This window comes from Tursiops truncatus, chromosome 6 (assembly GCF_011762595.2).
Source record: "Tursiops truncatus isolate mTurTru1 chromosome 6, mTurTru1.mat.Y, whole genome shotgun sequence".
NCBI lineage: Eukaryota > Metazoa > Chordata > Mammalia > Artiodactyla > Delphinidae > Tursiops > Tursiops truncatus.
In genome coordinates, this window is record NC_047039.1 from 91615682 (window position 1) to 91629891 (window position 14210).

At 49.5% G+C, this 14210-nt stretch overlaps 1 protein-coding gene across 5 annotated transcripts in view; it reads right to left on the reverse strand.

Moving 5' to 3' along the window:
- Nucleotides 1-14210, reverse strand: part of EPB41L4B (erythrocyte membrane protein band 4.1 like 4B) — a 144247-nt gene that overhangs the window by 70851 nt on the left and 59186 nt on the right. For all 5 annotated transcript variants that reach the window (XR_012332628.1, XR_012332629.1, XM_019946442.3 and 2 more), the window contains exons 7-14: nt 10203-10323; nt 9014-9101; nt 8767-8855; nt 8401-8470; nt 8135-8304; nt 6023-6132; nt 3956-3986; nt 859-892 (exon numbers count right to left, since the gene is read on the reverse strand). Coding sequence is in view for 3 of the 5 variants with exons in the window: in XM_019946442.3 (XP_019802001.1) it covers nt 859-892; nt 3956-3986; nt 6023-6132; nt 8135-8304; nt 8401-8470; nt 8767-8855; nt 9014-9101; nt 10203-10323 (713 nt within the window). In the remaining 2 variants the exon portion in view is untranslated. The remainder of the gene's footprint in view (nt 1-858; nt 893-3955; nt 3987-6022; nt 6133-8134; nt 8305-8400; nt 8471-8766; nt 8856-9013; nt 9102-10202; nt 10324-14210) is intronic.

Genomic DNA, 14210 nt, shown 5'->3' on the forward strand with positions numbered 1-14210 from the left:
TGATGTGATTCTCTAAGAACTGAACACATGATGTATGCTAAGGAGCAGGGACAATAAACGTAGAAAAGTTAAGCTGGACCCAGGTTACAGAAGGCTGCGAACAGCCAGCGAGAGCTACCCACAGCAGGGGCTGGTGGGCAGGCAGGGGGTTCGGGCCTTGATGGTCATCCTGTGAAAGAGCAGAACACCAGCCATAGAAACCCATCTCCACTCCTTCTGCAGCCAACAGGCCCAGCACAGTGCTTTACAAAGCAGGTTCTAGAAACCACTATTCCACTGATGGAAATGAACACACCACCAACAGAAGTGGTGGGGGAAGCCAGCTTTTCTTATGGTGGGAAGGTTGTCCAACAGTCAAATGATTTGCGGAAACACTGGATTTAAAAAAATAAAACGTGTGTCTTCCTTGAAGGATTTTTCAGCACTTTTGGCATCCCAGTGGGCACCATAAGATGCAAGAAGGGAATGAAGGACGCAGCATTTGCCAAACATGTGACCAAGACATCCTTCTCCTGGGGGCACACCTCCAGGGACTCATGTTCCCTGGGCCTAGGACACACTTGGACAAAAAATGGCCTCACTTGAGTGCCCCCGAGAGGCTGTGTTTGACCACCCAGAAACTTAGAACATATATCCCTGCTGCTTGCCAGTGTACAAGGTTAAGAAAAACAGGCAGCTCAGATGACCAAGAGGAAGCAGGGGTCAGGGGAGAAGGCTCTCCTCTTACCGTTTTCTCAAAAAAACATGTACTGCTGTTATTTCTTCCAAACCTGATTATAAGTGCAATGACTGCTCAGTGTGGAAAATTTAGACACTTTAAGAAGTATGACATGAAAACCTTTAAAAGCAATAGCTCACCTGGTAATTATGGACTTCAGGATTTGTTTTAGAGCTAAAAAAAAGAAAAGAAAAATTGTAATGTAACAGGTTGTAAAGCGGCATTATTACTGATTTATTTAACAGTTGTAAACTAATCCTAGGTGCTAGCTACTCTGTTAGCAACTTTTACAAATACTATTTCTTTTTGGTTACTAGCAGCTTAAATGAACATATAACTGGGGGAACCAAACAGCAGCTCTCATTCGTCACTTTAGAGTTCACAAATAGAAACATGTAGGTAATATTCCAGACCCGTGCTTATAATGTTATATTTTGGTGGCAAAAAGGAGGTCCTTTCAGTTGGGCAAACTAAATAATTTTAGCTCCCATTCCAGGCCTGCCCTGGCATTGCTGGGTGGCCCATGGTACCGGGCAGCTCCAGTGATGCCCAGGGCTTTCTCCAGCTCAAGGGAGGGCCACCAGCCACTTCTGAGCATACACCACTGTGGGTCCCACCGCTCTCAACAATGCTGCCATGACGTGGCCACCACTCTGGAATGTTCATTCCTCATAAGGCTCTGTACTGGGAACTTCGCATCTGTTATTATTTAATCCACACAACAAGGCTATGAGGTCAATAAATGTTACCACCTCATTTTATAGATAAAGGAACGGTTGCCTAACAGAGAAGTCAGGACACTCGCTAGCTAGTCCATGGCTGCACCGTGACCGGAATTGACATTTGCAAAACCCCTAGGCCAGTATCCTTTCCGCCAAGCCACGCTGGCTCTCTGAGAACCTGCAGAAAGGTTCCAGGCTCCTCATGCATGATCCTATTTTGATGGAATCTGAAGTATAACTACCCTGGTCAAAAGTATGGGTGGAGACGGTTGGCGCAAAACACAATGTATTTAATATGCAAGCTCGGCATCTGCCAGAAAGACCACAGACCAACCCAGCACCATCATCGGGCTCGGCTGCTAGGGTGGCGTGTTCAAAATCAAGGTTTACTGCTCCTCCAGAAATGAGAGGAAAACATTTCATGGTTATGAGCCTTGCTTAGGGTCTAAATAACCCTGTGTTCCAGTGTTCTTAGAGGGCCAGTGCACAGAGCCAGGTTCTGGGCCAGATTCACCCCCGGCTGCATTTCACCAGGAGGGCGAAGTGTTCTGCAAGGTGCTATTTTCCTGGCATCACCTCTGCGCCCAGAGCACAGTTTCGTCCCCGGCTCCCATAGAAACCCTCCCCACCCCCAGGACCCCACAGGCTATGAAGAGCAACTGAACAGCTGCGAACAGTGGTTATTAGCTCATTTGTTCCTAAAGGGTATATTTACTGGGTGGTTTTTTGTGGGTGTGGTGGAGGTTTGTTGTTTTAGTTTATTTTGGTTCTCAATATATATAATCTCTCCTAGACGCTAAGAGGAAAATGTAATTTTATTAGGGGAAAACGAACAAGCAAAAGAATCACTTCCTTAGAGAGCAAAGGAAAGAAACGTAACTCACAAGCCCCTGAGAATTAAAAACAAGACATGCTGACAGGCATACTTTCAGCAACCCAGACGGAAGAGCCAGACATCTGACGCCCAGCGAATGGCACTGCAAGCAGCGTCTGCCATCAGAGGGCCAGGCTGAGCTTCCAGCCGTGATACAACGGCCAGCTACGTTCTCCAGAACCTCGGGGTCCTTGGAGGTGTCTTGGGGGCTGCCTGTGGGATGCGGGGGGTGGGTGAGCAGCAGGTGCCAGCCCTGCCCTCCCTGCTCGGTGTCACCCAGAGCAGTCCCGCTTTGGTCTGTTCTCTGTACTGGGCTTCCATGGCAGGTTTCTCCTAGTGGGCCAAAATCAAAAGCTACAAAATTTCGAAAAACACTTGATCTAGCCCGACCTCTTTGTTTTCAGATGAGAAAAAGGCCGCCCCAGAGCTGAGTTAAGAGAAATGCCAGGGCTGGGCGGGAGGCCTCCTGATGCCTCATCTCTAACCCACTCCACCACACGCCGCACTCTACCAACTGCCCAGGGCGTACAGCGCACCAAGATAGGCTGACCTCAAAGACCACCCTCCCCGGTAGCCTGAGACCTGTGCCTGGGATGACCAGAGACTAACCAGATGGGGCTACCAGTGGCTGGAGCTTGGACACAAGGGCCGGAACAATTACATAGTCTGGGATTCTCTAGCATGACAGCTGTCCACTGAGGTCGAAACTCACATAAGAAAACAACCGTTTCAGGGAGAGAAAGAGAAGTACACACCAGGTGGGACAGTGTCCTCTTGGGCAGCACACGAGACTCACCTGGGAGCTTTAAAACCACAGATGCCCAGGTCCTCACCCGGAGACTGATTCGATTAGCCTGGGGTGTGGCCTGGCTGAGGGTTTCAAAGCTCAACAGGTGATTCCAATGTCCAGGAAAGATCAAGGCCACCTGTGCTGGAGAAGGGGGTGGCCAACCACGCCCCATGGGCCGAACCTGGCCCACCTGCTTTTGTGAGTAAAGTTTAATCAGAACACGCCAGGAGTCGTTCATTTACATACTGTCTATGCTGCTTTCATGCTCCGGGGGCAGAGTGGAATGGTCCTGAGAGAGACAGCAGAGCCTGCGATGTCTAAAATATTTACGACCAGGCACTTTACAGAAAAAGTTTGTTGACACCGGTGCTAGAGTTTCAGTCTTGTGACAAGTTCTCTTCCTACAGGAATTTCACTGGGTGTTGATAAAGGTCTTCTACGTTGTATAACATGAAACCCGCACGTCACTGAGCGGATCCAGTTTTTGTTCTCGGGGAGCTTTTGCTCAAGAGCACGGCCTTTCTTTCCCATCACTGCCTGCAGTGCCGTTAGCACACTGGGCCACACACATTCCTATCACCTTTATCACCCACTGTTACAATACACAAAGCACAAAGCCACTCAAACAAAGCATCTGTGTTTTCCAAAAAAACAAACTGTCTTGGAACATTCTACTGTGTACTTATTGAAAGCCAGGCGGACGGTATAGCCAGGCAGCAGAAAAAGGGGGTGGAGAGGAAACCATCAGGTGCTTCACTCTGTGATTTAACTGTATTAAGGAAAAAGTCAACATTGCAAACAAATACAGTAATTCGAGAGCAGAGCCATACCCGGACTCTGGGGGCGCTTACCAGAACTGAGCTGCTATCATCGGGTTGCTTGCTTTAAGGGAAAAACAGAAAAGTATGACACCTTAGAGAGCTTTACCACTTTTTACCATTTTTACCACTTGTTACCAATGCTCAGGTTAGAGGTTCCTGTGATCTCAGAGCAGTCCCAACCCCAGGAGGCAGAATCTTCATCTTGGCTACCTCTCCTTTCTGGAGGAAAAGTAAATCACCTCCCGCTGTGCCCCACCCTCCAATTCACTCAGAACATGCTCACTGAGCTAGTTCCCAGGGCCAGGAGTCCTAGGAGGCAGAGACAGACAGTCCCTGCTCTCAAGGAGCTCACAGTCTTGACACAGACAGAGACAGAGGCGTGAAAGATCGAAGACAGGCTGAAATACAAGCAGTAACCTGTGCAGGGGAGCTCGGGGCAGACACCTCTGACTGGGCTCGGGGTGTGAGTCTGCGGAAGGGGCCATGGACAGAGGTAGAGCTTGTGTACCTAGACACCATTTCGTTTTTTGAAAAATGGAGCATGGAAAATCATTAATGGTTTCACAAAGATGCTGGAACTCTGGCTGGAGAAAATGTCAGTAAAATAAAGGAGGGAAAGAGGATGAAGACCAGGAAGGGAAGTGGAGGAGAAGCACGGAACCTGGAGTCTGGGAGAGCTCTAAGGCCACCTTGGGGCATCAAGCACCCTCCCCTCGGCAGCAGCCATACCGCGGCGCCTTTCCCTTTGTGCCTGACCACCTCCAAGGACTGGGCGCTCACTCTGTAAAGAGGGGGCACTATCTTTGGACGGCCCCACCAGCAAGTTCTTCCTTCGACCGGGGTGTCTCTGGGCAACTTTGACCCAACTGGCTACGTGCACAAGCATAATAATGCTCACCAGGGAGGTGAACACAGCCCTTGGGACAGAGAGCTTTCTCATCCCCCCACACCCCGGCCCCGCCCCATCACTCATCACTCCCAGTTCCTGCAACCAATCACCCTTCACGGACCTGTCACCCTCCCTGGACCCAGCCCCACCCTCTCAACCTCTGGTCTTTCTTGAAAGTGAGGCCACATTCCTTGGGCTCTGGGCAATTTTTTCCCCACGAAAGCAGCCAAGGATGGCTTTGGAGAGTTTCTGGCTGCCACGCTATTGTACCGTTGGTTCAAAAAGGAAGGAAACAGCGGGGAGCACAAGGTTAAAGATTCTAGATGGGAAAGCACAGGTGCCAGGTCCCACAAAGGCCCACTAAGTCATACAAGAAAAAAAAGTTATACAAGAAAAACATATGAAATGGCCAGTACAATGATATATGGGAGGGAACAAGAGTGGGGTGGGGAGGTGCAGAGGTCCTGCTATAAAAGAACAAGATAGTCCTGAATGGAGGAGCAATCAAGTGTGGACAAAGGAGAGCTAGGAGATGGGATCTGGAGGCCGGGTTTAAACAGAAACGAGCCCGGCTTGCTCATCTGCTGACTGAACCTGTAACTGGGTACCAGGCCTCATGCAGGTGTGAAGCCACAGTAGTAAATGACAGACAAAGCTCGGGGAGTTCGGGAAAGGGGTGGGGTGGGGAGGGCAAGCATCCTGGGGCCTGGCTAAATTCAAGGACACGGTGTGCTTGGATTGACTCTGGGCCCCGAGTCCAGTCTTTAATTAGTTCTGGTTCTGCTCTTAAGTGGTCAGAATTCTGATTAGCGCAAGAATGATGTCCCCAATTGAAACTGGAAGATGGAGGGGAGAAGGGACTGTTCTTCCCTTCGAGACATGTCATCATCTTCCACGGGCAAGAAACATGTTTACCTATGATATCCCTAAGGTCCCAGGCCCCACAGAAGCAAAGAGGTACAAGAAAAGAAATATGGAAAAGGGGGAGAAGGAAATGAACACATCCAATGGGAAAGACTAAAGACAGCTGGATGGTGAGAGTAGCCTGATTCCCACCAAGAGAAGCCCACTGGGGTTTTGTCAAAAGCTTCAGAATGACAGAGAACAGCAGACAGTTCCTTCACAAACCACTTCGCCAAACTCCTTGGGGCTTATTAACCAACTTAACCGTGATGTAAAATTCCAAGACAGAATGAAAAGCACACCACCTTTGAATGTCGAATGTCTCCGGGACGGATAGCGTTTACTAGGCTTCCTCTCGAAGGTGCTGGTTCTCCGTAACCTGGCGCCATGTGTAGCCTGGTATTCCGTCCGGCCACTGGAAAGCAAACATTTCACTGCATGCTACCAATATCAGAATGTCAGTACATTATACGTATTTGGAAGTGAACTTTTATTTCCAAGAGCTCCAATGTAAATTTCAACTTATCTCAAACTCGTTTGGCAAAGACACACACTAAATTTAGCCTTCCGCTTGAAAATAAAATCACTGTTGCCAAATCCAGGCTGTATTATATTTCCGCCAAAGGACAAAACCTGCAATTTAGGTACCAGCCACTTGACTGCACAAAGCAAGCAGGTCTGAGTACTTGGAATATTTGACTAAGAGAACACTGATTCACACATAAAATACCTTTCCTAAAACGTATTAGGTAGACATTTAACTCTTTTAAAAGGCTGTTATCAATGACCACTTAACTAAACCTTGGCTTTCCCTGCTATGCCAAGAAAAACACTGCTGCTTTCACCAAGGCTCTCCATCAACCCAACGTCCAGCTACAGCTTCCAGGAGGCAATGCTGTCTTTGTCTGATCTATCACTGCCTCATTCCAGCCACCCTCAGCTTATGATTTATCACATGGAAGGAGCCACTTGCCACCTGCTTTGACTGCCTCCAAGGGGCAAACTCATCTCCAAACTCCCTTCCTTCTCACGCTGGGCTGGACCAAGTCCCACGGGAAACCCTGCCTGGGCAACCTCAACAGTGCGGTCCTGCTCACTTGGAGCACAGCAGACGTCAGCACACCGTGCAACGTCTCTGCCAGGCTTCGCAGTTATGACATCTTCCTTCCGTCCTTCCTTCGCAGGACCCATGAGTCGATTCTTTCTCAGAAAGGACTCGGCCCCCCCCACTCCCCTCTGCAGCATTTAAAAAGACATTCAAACCAAGCGATTCTTTAAACACAAGTGCACAGACATTTCCGTGCACAGCAGAAAAATGTGAAATGAACAAATCGTTTGGCATCTTAAATAGAGTTCAAGGACATGCCATGTGTGAGAAGAGGTTATGAAACCATGTGAAGTTTTAGATCTTGTAACAGCAATTCTCAGATCTGTAAACACGCCTCAGGAATCGACCCTGGGAGTGCATTTAAAATGCACATTCCCAGGCCTTGTTCATACAGCCACACGTGAGCCCCCATAGATTCTGATTACAAAGGCCTGAGATGTAGGTCCTAAATCCTCATTTTAAAGAAACACCCAGGGAGTTCTCATGCACTTTGAGAGACATGGTCTTAGAAACGTAAGTAGAAATATATCGGAATAAACCTCTCTTTCTTCAGGGTGTTTTCAGATTCAAATATTCCTGAGCCCAGCCTGGGTCACTCACACACACAGTGACATCCGCTCTCATTCTTAATTGTCACCAAATTTCTTGACGTTGGCGTGTGACGGGCGATAGAGTAGTGGTTGAAATATAAGACATAAGACCCAGACAGCCTGGGGTTGAATCTCAGCTCTACCACTGACTGGCTGTGACTTTGGACAGATTCTATACCCGCCCCCGGACCTAGTTCCCTTATTTGTACAATGGGTATAATCTGAGGACCCATCTCATTGAGGCCATGGGGAGGATTACGAGTTGGTACATGAAAAGCCCTAGGGCAGTGTGGTCGACAGAGCTTTCCAAAACGACACTCACGTTCTACATCAGCACGGCCCAAGGTGGCAGCCACCCATCTCACTTGTACCGGGCACCTGAAGCGTGGTTACTGAGACCAAGGAGCCACATTTTTAAATGTACTGAACGTGAATTAATTTAGATAGCCACACGTAGCTCGCACCTACTGTATTAGACAGCACAGTTCCAGCTAAATGTCAGCTGTTAATAATTTTGTGATTATTAGCTTCATCGTATCCGTGAGGATGCGGAGGCTAGAAGAGCTCCGGCGACTCCACGAAAGGTCAGATGCTAAGAAAGAAGCAGGGGCAGGACGTCCAACCCAAGCCTCCAGATGCAGGTCCACTGCTCCTTTCACCAAAACATCACGGCTCCCCTCCTTCAAGACACATGACCGTGTTGTAAAGACGGTGCCTACCTGAACCTGAAGCGAGAGCCCAGTCTGATAAAGTCCGATCTGTTGGACTTGCTGTTTCCCGGCGTCCGCAGCCGGAAGAAGGCATGGTGCTCCACGGCGCACTTCCACAGATGCTTGCAGGTCCGGGCGCTGTCCAGGCGGAACACGAACGTGTGCTCCTGTTCCCGGCCCTCGGAGGTGAAGCACGGGGGTCCCGGTGAGCAGGGATTTGTAACACTGACTCAGGATGACTCACAGCAAGGCGGAGGGACGGAGGCAAGGCTTACCTGGTCATCGTCCTCCACCACCACCAGCGTCAATTTGCTCTTTTTAAAATCCATTTTGGTAATTTTGGGCCTGGCCAGAAAGAAAGCATTTTCAAAGCACAGTCTGCAGCAGCGCCGTCTACCCATCACACCGCCGTTTCCTTTCTACCGTTTAAGCTCAGATTTGCTCAAGGAATCACTCATTCACGTTAAGTGTGATTATCCAGAAGCGCCACTGCCATTTGTCAGACACCCACAAATGCAAGAGTACGTGTGTTTTAAAAATGAATCTGGGTGTTGCAAATATCCCTCGATAATCACCCATCACATATAATTCCACCACAAAATAGGAAAAGACATTTTTAATATAGGACAAAACTAAATTACCAAAAGAATAAGCCTATTTTGTTAGCTCCTTCAAAGATTAAAATGCCTGTCGGGGTCAGTCCAAGAGAATATTCACAGCCATCTCTTCCCTACAAATAAACGAAGGCACAGTCGGTAGAGGGTTCTAACAGGTCGTCACAGAGCAGAATGCAAAACAGTTTCCTCACCACGTTACTTAGTTTGCACATTGTTTACACGTTTTTCAGTCACCGGGAAAACCAATTACTTAAACGCACACGGTTCTTACCCTGACAACGTGCATGTCTACCCCATACATTTCCAGCCACTTCGCTTTATTCAGATAGGAGAGTTCCGCCTGGGCAGGGCTCTTTCCCCTTAGAAAAACCAACGAGACACATGTGAACTGCAACGCGTACACCCACACAAGCCTGAAGGGCACGGCCACATGAAGGGGTGCTTGGGGCAATTAAAGGGATGAGGGCTACCGATTTACATCAACATGACACGACCTCCAAGAACAGACTGTTCACTGAGCGGAAAGAGGACAGAGCAGGGCTTCTAATAGGAACGCTTAGGGAGACGCCTCTGTGTGTGTAGATTCGTGCATGCGTGCGCGAAGGAGAAAGGCTGGAAGGATACACAGCCGGCTGCTCACCGCGGCTTCGTGCAGGAGGGAGCGTGGGTGGGGTGTGACAGGGACTGGGGCGAGACTCTACGCCCGCCCGCCCGTTTCTACGTTGTTGTTTCAATGGGATACGAGAATGTGCTACTGTCACCTTCCATCTGCAAAGGAGCCAGAATGGCTGCGGGACCACGGGAAACCATGCTCGGTTTCTGAGTCAAGAGTGACTGGGCACAGGCAGCGTTTGGGGAAGATGGGCCGGGCGGGAGGAGAGGCGGTGGCCCTGTTATCCAGGCATAAAACTGCTAGACTAGGGTGACTAAGGGAGGAAAGAGGACAAAGCAAGAGAGAAGTGGCAGGGCTGGATTTAGCTGTGGTGACCACGTGTCCTGAAATACAACTCTGTACAACACATGGTCTCAAACATGAGTGTCCCTGTAAGCAACCCCAGGACACATTTCTAAAGGGTTTGCCCTAGCAGTCCAGGCCACGGACACAGCCCCAGGTGTGTGGGACCGGGTGGGTCAAGGCAGCACCCCTCTGCCTTGGTTAGGAGGCCGGGATGGCCATGGCGTCCCTGGCTATGCGACGAGCAAATCGGGACCAGGCCCTGTACTTCAGAGGAAGAAACAGGAGTATGGCTTGGTTTTTACTGTACATCTCTGGAAAGAGAGATGTCCTGTGGGCCTTTCAAAAACAGGACTGAAGCACGGGAGGGAAAGAAGTGAAGAGCTGGAGCTGCGATTTTATAGTCATCAACAGAGCCACTCTGCCGTGAGATAAAAGAGTCTGACAAATGCTTACAAATGACCAAATGCATACATCAGAATGTTAGATGGTAGCATCAAGGTACCTGCACTCTTTCCATCTCTGGAAGATATCAAATTCCATCGCTTCTGTCTGATTTGGAATGAACCGAAACTCAGACACAAGCTCTGGTGTATGTTCTGGAAGCTCGCACTCCCCAAGCTCGGCTGCAGGTTTCATAAAAGGGAGAAAACAGGAGACAGTGAATGCTTTCGGTTATTGCAGCACCAGGTCCAAAGGCACTTTGCCTACTGTAAACAGCACAGGTACCCCCTCCTGTATAACCAACTCCCCGCTTTCAGGAGGACTTAACTCCCACTCGGTCCCCACATGTACGTTCAGAGTTCCCGTGAATCACTCCAGTGCGCTCCCCACTGGGCCATACACCATCATCTCAGTTATGACCGTCCCTCTCCCGACTATTTCTCTGGCCCAGGGAGGCCCTGATTACATTTCCCCCACAAAATTGTAGTGCCTGAATTTGCAATAAAAGGCAACTGCAGGCAATGGGGACCCACCCAGAAACATCCATGTAACAAGGCTCTCGTCAAGGGTAGGTCTGAACAGCACTCCAGAGTCTGCAGTGCTGGAGAGGACCAATCAAGAATTCGGTACAGGCAGAAATCAGGGAGAAAAAATCAGGCAGGAGGGAGAAGGAAGGAGTGAGGAGTAAGGGAGGAGGGGGTGAGAAGGCCCCGGGAGCAACTGCGGCAACTCAGGCAGAAGCTGGGAGGGAGCCGGCTGTGCAGAAAGGAGCAGCGGCCACGCAGGCGATCCCAGCAAAAAGCCCGAAGCCGCCGCTTGGTCCTGGCTCTTGCCCAGTGCCCCTGGGAATGCAGGGCCCGAGGACACAGGGGGCCCATTCCTCCAGGACATGAATGAGAAAGCTCACTGTCTCCACTCCCCCCACCCTGGCAGTGCAGGAGGCAGACCTCAGAAGGAAAAGGAATCCTCCAGGGGTTCCTCTGTACCTTGTTTGCTATGAACTCTAATTACCTCTGATACCTTGCCGCACAAAGTGTGGTCCGCAGACCAGCGGCGTGGGCCTGCTCACCATGCACAATCGCAGGCCCCACCCTGGATCTGCTGGAGCAAACCCACCACGTCCCCAGGAGGGTGGTGCACACGTTACTTTGAAAAGCACTGGTTTTCGAATGCGCCAGAATTGCCTGGAGGGCTCGTTCGAACACACGTTGCTGGTCCCCATCCCCGGAGGTTCTAAATCCATAGGTCTGGAATAAGGCCTGAAAACTTGCATTTCTAACAAGTTCCCAGGGGATGCTGACGCAGCCGATGCAGTATGTTCCCAGGGAACACACTCTGAGAATCACTGCTTAACACGACATCCCACCGACCAGCCAGCAAATGACCGAACACCCCCAGTGACAGCAACTCACTATGGACCCAGCAGCCCTTTCCAGTGGCTTCTGAGCCCCAATCCCAGAGCCCACCTTTCAGGAAAGGGACTCCAGCTGGCTCGCAGGAGAAGAGGTTAAAATGTTCCTGTCCACACAGAGGAAGCGGCAATACCATACTCGGAGGGGTGGTGGGAGGACTGCAGGAGACGGTGTCTGACACAGGGCGGGGACCTAGTGACTGTCCCCTCACCTGACTGCAGCCCCTCATCTGCAGCTCTCAACTGGACGGCACCCCTGATACCACCAGGTGGTCTGGGTCAGGATGTGCAGCTGCTTGGCGCCTTGGGCAAAGTCACAGATGAAGATGGTGACTTATTTGCCCAGAAAAGGTGAGGGCTGGGCTCCCAAGGCTGGGGGCCACGACTGACCTCTGACCAAGATGTCACCCTGAAGCTAGGGACCTAGCAAAGCTAGAAGGGCAGTCTGGGAAGAGAGCTCCTGGATGTGAACCACATTGCACCCATGGGCCAAAGTGAGCCCTGTGTTTACTGGTGTGTCTGCACAAGACTGGGTTAATTGTGCATCTGACATCATCAAGCACAGGAGGGAGAAGCCAATGACGAGGTTCCCCCGAGACCAGGCAAAGGGGACACTTTGCTGCCTGCCTTCCAAGAACCTGCCAGCAAGAGGACACTTAGCTCCGTCTTTGAACTCTGCAGCCAGAGTCCCAGCTGTGAAGGGTGTGGGGCGTGGTGGAAACAGCTCAGAGGCAGGAGGGCTTGACTACCAACTTGACCATATACTATCTGTGTGACCTGGGCAAGTCACTTCACTGTCCTGGGTCTCTGATGCCTTATCCACAAAAGGGAAACTGACAAAGATGAAACAAGATCATGGACACACAACAAATGACTATCCCATTCTTCTCCTCCCTTCTTCTTCTTTGTGCCTGAAATGATTTCCAAAGCAACCATAAAATTAGTTCTCAAAGAGCAGAGCCTCCAAGCAGGGCCACTGCATCACAACTCATGAGGCATCAATTCAAGGACAACTGCAGCAAGACACGTATTCAAGGCTCAAGCACGGGAAGAAGTACACAAGCTTTCACTGTGCAAACCCACAGAGGCTCTTAGCGATCATAGTCCAAGGCAAACCGGCTTCTTTGTGGCTGAACTAGAAGCATTTACTGATGGGCTGGGGGGAGGAGGGGACACGGAGAGACAATGTGACAAAAACTTCCCCATTTCTGTGTCCACATCTTCAGTTTGTCTTTGTACCTGACATAATGACTGCATCTTAAATTACACTAATGTTGTGGTTCCAACTCAGACAGGTAATTTCTCCAAGAAGGGTTCAAATGACAGCTGGTATTCTTGTCTGCCTCGGCGGCAGGGCAAGGCAAATGGCTCTCCTAGAGCTGGGTGATGCCTTCACCACTTGGGGGCAAGCAGAGTGGTGACCTCTGTGCCTCATCGTCGTCTAATCATTTAGGACGTGTGCCAATGGCCTTAGGAAGAACCTCTCAGGTGGACTGACGGCCCCAGGTCTGACATGGATGCTTTCATCCCATTAACTGCACCCTGCCATCTACTGCTGGGCCACCAAGCCTGACAGTATGACCCCCTGGCAGCTCAGAAACTCTAGGGTGGACGCAACTTGGCAAGCTGGTGAAATACAGATTGGTCAAAGTGGACAGTCCATTTCCAAGCCATAAGGACCATAAGGACCATAAGGACCACTGTATCAGGAAAATATGGATGTGAAGCGCTTAGCATTGTATTTAGCACAGACGGTTACCTCCAACACAAGTACCTTCAGACCACATGGGCAGACTGCCCTTCAGCCAAAGTCCATTGGGGGGGGGGGGGCTCTTCAATTTCATTCTGCACTTACTGAGCACCTATTATATGCCAAGCCCCCACTAGATAATAAGTACTAAAGTGGTAGATGGACCTAGAGTCTGTCATACACAGTGGAGTAAGTCAGGAAGAGAAAAACAAATCCAGCATGCTAATGCATATATATGGAATCTAAAAAAAAAAAAATGGTTCTGGAGAACCTAGGGGCAGGACAGGAATAAAGATGCAGACGTAGAGAATGGACTTGAGGACATGGGGCGGGGTTGGGGGTGGAAGGGTAAGCTGGGACGAAGTGAAAGAATAGCATGGACATATATACACTACCAAACGTAAAATAGATAGCTAGTGGGAAGCAGCTGCATCGCACAGGGAGATCAGCTCGGTGCTCTGTGACCACCTAGAGGGGTGGGATAGGGAGGGTGGGAGGGAGACACAAGAGGGAGGGGATATGGGGATATATGTATACATATAGCTGATTCACTTTGTTATACAGCAGCAACTAACAAAACAACGTAAAGCAATTATACTCCAATAAAGATGTAAATATATATATATATATATATATATATATATATATATATAAATGAAAAAAAATAAGCAGTAAAGGTGACTAAGGAATGGAAGTATCAGGGAATGGGAGTAACCTGGTCACTAAAAACCTTCTTTATAAGTACAAACATGACAGAAAGAATATATGTACTAAAATTACCAAGTAGAAAATCATACAAAAAAATTTGTGTATGAGTCTGATCAGAACTACATTTTTAAAACTCAAACTCATAGACAGAAACTCTGCTTGTCTGTGGGTAGGACCGTAGGTTACTTTCTTCCTTCTAC